General features: G+C 34.8%; 1 protein-coding gene across 1 annotated transcript; it reads left to right on the top strand.

The window, feature by feature from the left end:
• Nucleotides 1-1,427: 1,427 nt before the first annotated feature.
• On the top strand, nt 1,428-3,580 carry LOC116107432 (probable polygalacturonase). The gene is made up of 6 exons (XM_031393708.1): nt 1,428-1,497; nt 1,673-2,008; nt 2,531-2,654; nt 2,740-2,914; nt 3,010-3,080; nt 3,159-3,580. The coding sequence occupies exons 1-6, from the start codon at nt 1,462-1,464 to the stop codon at nt 3,461-3,463; spliced, it is 1,047 nt and encodes a 348-aa protein (XP_031249568.1). The 5' UTR covers nt 1,428-1,461; the 3' UTR covers nt 3,464-3,580.
• The last annotated feature ends 2,594 nt before the right edge of the window (nt 3,581-6,174 follow it).

Below are 6,174 nucleotides of genomic sequence, written 5' to 3'. Positions count from 1 at the left end.
ACTATGGATAAAGTTTATTTCAGTGGAGACCCACATTGTTGTGAAGTCAATGATATACCTATAACTTTTTTAATATATTTACCCTTTACGTACACCTCAATTATAGGAGTAATTACAGGAACTCTATTATTCTTCAATGGAAGAATTATTATGGCTGAATACCTTGCTTTACAGACATGGCTAACCAGAATTATGAGCTCTGTATGCACTTCTACTTCAAAGATTAACTAATTTAGATAACTGTAGAGTTAATAATTTGCTCCGTGATAAGTGCTAGCGACTATAGATGTGAGTTTTGTCAACAGAAGCTGACAAGTTAATTAATGGGTGGATCAAATCAATTCTTTTCAACTTTCTGATGGGAGACGCTCCCTCTAGAATGAAACTCACATGTAGTCTTTGTCAATAGCTTCATGGTCTCTGTTGAAAATCAATTATTGTTTGAAATACCACCCTTCAAACAAGTTCTGAGAGCCTTCAAAATGAGAAAAAGGCCTTATTTGCAGTCTACTAACATAACTATAGCATTGATTAACTGCTACTCAATGTTGATGCTTGGCAAAAATGGAGAAAAAATGGCATATTCATAAACCAATGGCTTGTAAGAATCCATTTGCCATTTGGGTGAAGCGTGTAATTAAAAAACTCCTGGCAGTTTATCTTCAATTTTTGCAAGTGGAATTGACCTTTCTTATAACTATGTATGTCAATTATATCGTAATTTTTACTACATAATGTTGGATCAGGGAAAAAGTGTGGGCATGTGATTTATAAGGGTTTGGACACCCTTGGCAAGCCGTTTTTTCAAAAAAAGATCTACCCAAGTCCACAAAAGGATCATTGCCCAGCCTAAGCCCGAGCCTATGTTTTGGAAAGGGCAACCTCTGAGAGTAGGCAACTTAGAGTGAAGCTGTCCAAAGTGGGTCAACGGTGTTTGGAAAGGGGCGACTTGAGAGAGTAGCCCCCCTGAGTAAAGTCATCCAAAGTGAGCCAACATGGATGTTAGATCTCGAAGCGTGAAAAAATGCTAGGATCCTGTATTAAAAGGGAAAAGGTGTGGGCATGCTTTATAAGGGTTTGGATATCCTTCCCTAGCAGGCATGCCTTATAAGAGTTTGGACATCCTTTACCCTAACAGATCAATTTTTTAAAGAGAGTTTTATCCAAAATCACAAATAGATCACAGTCAAACCTAATAAGGCCCACAAAAAGACCTCTGCCTCCTAACCAATTCCTAATCTAGCTTTTTCTTTTGCGCACAGTTAAAAACGACAAACTTGTCAAACTAGTTTGAAATTTTGAATATAATAGTACTTTTGGCTGTTCCCAGTCAAAAGTTTGGGAGTAACTCTCTAGACTTTTTACAACCACCCAAGTCCCTCTCTATATATACTGAAACAAAGAAAAAATCTTTTGAACTCATTATTTACAAGCAAAATTAATCCACCTCACTTTTTGTCAATGGAAGAATTATGGACAAGTCTCAGAAGAACTCAGGTAAATATTCTTCTACTTTAGTCTTTGCCTTATCTCTGGCTTCTTAACATAGCTTTGGTTTATAATAATTCTGTCTGGTTCTTTGCATTTCTTCCGTTGGTTGATTCATGTCTCACTAGCTCTTTTAAAGAAACAAAAATCTTATGTAATTAAGTCCACACAATCTCTTTTCCAGGTACTTAAAATCATCGGATTACTTGTTGTACTTGTTTTGTTGAACACAAATGGAGTTGAGAGTAGAAAAAAGGCCCATGATTTGGTGTCCTTTCAGTATCCGGCTATAAATTGCAGAGCTCACAGCGCTTCGTTAGAAGATTTTGGCGGAGTTGGTGATGGAACTACATCAAACACAAAGGCTTTTAAGGCTGCAATAGACCATTTGAGCCAGTTCTCAACAGTTGGCGGGTCCCAACTCTATATTCCTCCCGGGAAGTGGTTGACCGGTAGCTTCAATCTCACCAGCCATTTTACTTTGTATCTTCACAAGGATGCTGTTCTTCTTGCTTCTCAGGTTGGTAAATAACATTTCAAAGTCTCAGCCCTTAAGAAAATAGCTCACTTAACTAGATATTTATTATTTAATATTGAACCCGCATTTTGTGGGGGAGATTGGATGGATCACACCACATACCATATTTTTCAAGGCAAAATGCATTAACTAAATCTAACAGAAATAGGAATGCACTCTTTTAAGCCGTTAATGCGAAACGGCTTAATTAGTAATTACTATCTCATAACCTTCAGTTATTCTAGCAAGCTTTCCTAGTCTTTTCTTAACGTTTCTGCATTCAATTGTGGCGGTGAAGATGCTTTTGCAGGGATTTTTCTGCATTCAATATGATGTATTTTTAATTTAATTTTGGTCTATTTGATCTAGCAGAAAAACTCTCAAGCACACTTTAAAGTGGACTGTACTTTCATCATTATAGTTGATTCTGAGACGTATATTCAGCATTCTTAGGGTATATGATAATGATGAAATGATCTGCTTGACATTTTTATTCAATTCTGTTCATGATTTCTGATAAATTAGGATGAGAGGGAATGGCCCATTATTAAACCTTTACCATCATATGGTCGAGGAAGGGATAATGCTGTAGGTGGAAGGTATATCAGCCTAATTTTTGGAACCAACCTTACTGATGTTGTCATAACAGGTACAGATCACAGCATTAATCACAATTGAATTTCCAAAATTATTTGGGATTGTTGAGGAGTAGATGGAGTTTTATTTTGTTTCAGGGGACAATGGAACTATTAACGGTCAGGGTGAACCCTGGTGGAAAAAATTCCTTGCAAAAAAGCTAAAGTATACCCGGCCTTACCTTATTGAAATCTTGTACTCTGAGAATGTTCAGATATCCAGTCTCACATTTATCAATGCTCCATACTGGAATATTCATCCTACTTATTGCAGGTTTCTCTTTTGCTTGCTTATTATTGTTTCTAAGATGTGTTGAAAAAACAAGAGAAATAAAGAATGTGAGACACATATTGATCATATTTTTGCAGCAATGTCATTATTCAAGGCCTAACAATCCTAGCACCAGTGACAATTAAAAACACTGATGGCATCGATCCAGGTGAGAATCAAGAAAATACCACAACCACTTTAAAAGAGTTGTAGTAACACTTGTTAAAACATTTGATTTTGGTTTCAGATTCTTGCACAAATACCCGAATTGAGGATTGTTACATTGTCTCCGGAGATGATTGTGTAGCAGTTAAAAGTGGTTGGGATGAGTATGGAGTTTCATTTGGGATGCCAACAAAGCAGCTTGCTATCCGGCGACTAACATGCATTTCTCCATTCAGTGCGGTGATTGCTCTGGGTAGTGAGATGTCTGGTGGGATTGAAGATGTCAGGGCAGAAGACATCACAGCCATTCATTCTGAATCTGGGGTTAGAATCAAAACTTCTGTAGGAAGAGGAGGCTTTGTGAAGACATATACGTCCGAAGGATGACTCTGAAAACCATGAATGGGTATTTTGGATGACAGGCAATTACGGTGATCATCCTGATAATAAATATGATCCTAAAGCACTTCCTGTGATTCAAAATATCAATTATCGTGATATCGTTGCTGAAATGTAACAATGGCTGCTAAATTGGAGGGAATTCCGCGTGATACCTTTTCTGAAATTTGTATATCTAATGCGACCATTGACTAACAGCAAAGCCAAAGGAACTACAATGGACTGTACACATGTTAAAGGGATTTCAAGTGGCGTGACTCCTAAACCATGTGAGTGTTGCCGGATCAAGGACCAGCGAAGATCAAACAATGTAATTTCCTGTAGACAGTTTGCCTATTGATAACGTTAAACTACGCACTTTTACTACAAGAAGTAGTTTTGATCTGTCAATGTAGGGAAACTCCATTATTTGCTCAGAACGTTAACTACGATGTAAAACTTTTGGAATCTGTAATGTTAAGTGTGAACATTCCACGATCAAATTAAGAATTGATGGAGGCTCAGTCATCCATTAGCAAAAGAGAAAGGGTAGTGTTTTTTTTTAGTATACCAATTACAATTAGGCTCTATTATATCTTAAAAATTATCTTTAAACCTTATTTAATACCAAAAATATCCTTGCTTACAGGTTTAATTAGGGTTTTTATTTGCACCCATTTCCCACATGCAAACTTAATTAGGGTTTTGATTATAGTACCATTTTTTTCCCTAATTTTAGACTAATTAAGTTCTTGTTTACAAACTTTTTCCCAATTTCTTAATTAGGTTTTTTTATTTATACCCCTTTTTCCCAATTCAAATTTCAAATTTTTTTTTCTTTTTTAGATACATATTCATCCCGTTGTATTTACTTTTTTCATAGTTTTAATATATATCTCATCAAAAAAAGAATTAATTGAAAATAAAATAAATTTGTTTCAATGATTATGAAAATTTAGATATACGGTTTATATAAGAATTAAAGATTTAAAAAAAAAAAAAATAGAGAATAAGTGTATTTATAACTTACCATGTCGTTAAATTTATTGAACAAAAATATAAAAGTGGACAAAATATTTTAAAAGTGGGAAATATCAATCTAGAGGGGTAAAAACATACTATACTTACTCACCATCTTACTAACCATCTTACTATCCTTTGTAAATATAACGCATAGTACTGGTACTATATGCATAGTACGGGTACCATGTAAAATTTTAACAAAGGTTGTATGACAGTTAGTACAAGTGGTGAGTAAGCATAGTATTTTTCGGGGTAAAAACCAATGTTTTTGTCCAATTCTATTTCTATCATTTCTAAAATACACATTTATTTCCTATTATGAAAATACTATTATACTTTATTCAATAATTGTTAAACCCTTTAAGTTTGTTAGTTCAACTAAACATAAAAAAAAAAAAAAAAAGTAAGTTTAGAAAATAACAAAAGCACCCTCACCCACCCACATTTATCAGATTCTGACCACCACAGCCAGAAGGTGGTCGAAATCTGGTATAATGACGTACTATCAACTAGATCTAACCAGTAGTATGCTGATATAACATTTTCTAGCCAGATCCACCTTAGATCTGATCAAAAAATGTTAGATCTTTGGCCATAGCTAGTCATCAATGACGATCATATCTTTAACTATCGTTGACGATCAAATATGACCAGATCTGACTATCAATGACTAGATCTAATCATAAGTCTGATATTTTCTAGACAGATCTATAATAGATATGTCTAGATCCAGTCTATTGTACATTGATATGATGGCTCTAGCTATCCTTTAGAGGTGATAGCCAACTACCAGTATTTATTGGATGAATGAAGATATTTTTATAATTTTTAATATTTTTATTATAAAGATGTTTAATAAATTAATAAACTTAAGAGATGATTTTATTAATTTTTAAATCTATCTCATCATTACTTTTTAATTCTTACTTTTTTAAAAATACTATCTAAAATAATAAAATAAACGCACCCTTAAAAACCGACCTGATAGCGGTGGGTCAGACGGGCGACATTATCTTCTCGATCTCATCACCCAACTTTTCCTTTATCTCATTAGCTCATGAATCCCACATCTCTCATATGATCGAAACGTGTCCACCTCCACCTCCATCAACAAACAACTTTTTATTTGTTTTTTTATTAAATGCAATACAGTACACTCTTAATTTTTTTTCAAGGACATTTAATATTTGTTTTTTATTTCAATAAAAGCTCATTAAATGTAATATAAGTTAGAGGTGAAAAAAATAGACCAAGTTAGGCGGGCCAATCCTAACCCAGCCCATAAAAAAGAAGACTCAACCCAGCCCACCTTAATGGCGGGGCAGGTTGAACCCAACCCGCTAATAACCCCCAGGCAGGCTGGGTTGCACAATGGTAACCCGACAGCCCGCGGGTTGCTATTTTGTCCTCTCTGCAAGAGGACCGCAACCCGACGGGTCGCAGGCGGGTTGGCCCAAAACAAATTAAAAAAAATGTAAATTTTTTTATTTTTTTAATTACCCTTTTACCCTTGAAATATAGTTGTTTTATAGCCGTTGGAGGGGTCTTTTTCGCCATTTTCTTTCCCCATTTTTTTCTATAAATTGACCCTAAACTCTCATATTTTTCTCACAACTCAAATTCTCTCATTTTCTCATATTCTCTAATCTCTATTCTCTCAACTCTCAAGTCTCAATTATTCATTTATTCTCTTAATA

Source organism: Pistacia vera, unplaced genomic scaffold (genome assembly GCF_008641045.1).
Source record: "Pistacia vera cultivar Batoury unplaced genomic scaffold, PisVer_v2 Contig539, whole genome shotgun sequence".
NCBI lineage: Eukaryota > Viridiplantae > Streptophyta > Magnoliopsida > Sapindales > Anacardiaceae > Pistacia > Pistacia vera.
This window is presented reverse-complemented; position numbering and strand designations above follow the sequence as displayed.

What these genes read in the sequence shown, in the direction of transcription:
- LOC116107432 (XM_031393708.1), top strand. Translation starts at nt 1,462, where the DNA reads ATGGAAGAATTATGGACAAGTCTCAGAAGAACTCAG. An exon ending in ATTCATCCTACTTATTGCAG is followed by an intron (nt 2,915 to 3,009) that starts GTTTCTCTTTTG and finishes ATATTTTTGCAG; the next exon opens with CAATGTCATTATTCAAGGCC. An exon ending in CACTGATGGCATCGATCCAG is followed by an intron (nt 3,081 to 3,158) that starts GTGAGAATCAAG and finishes TTTTGGTTTCAG; the next exon opens with ATTCTTGCACAAATACCCGA.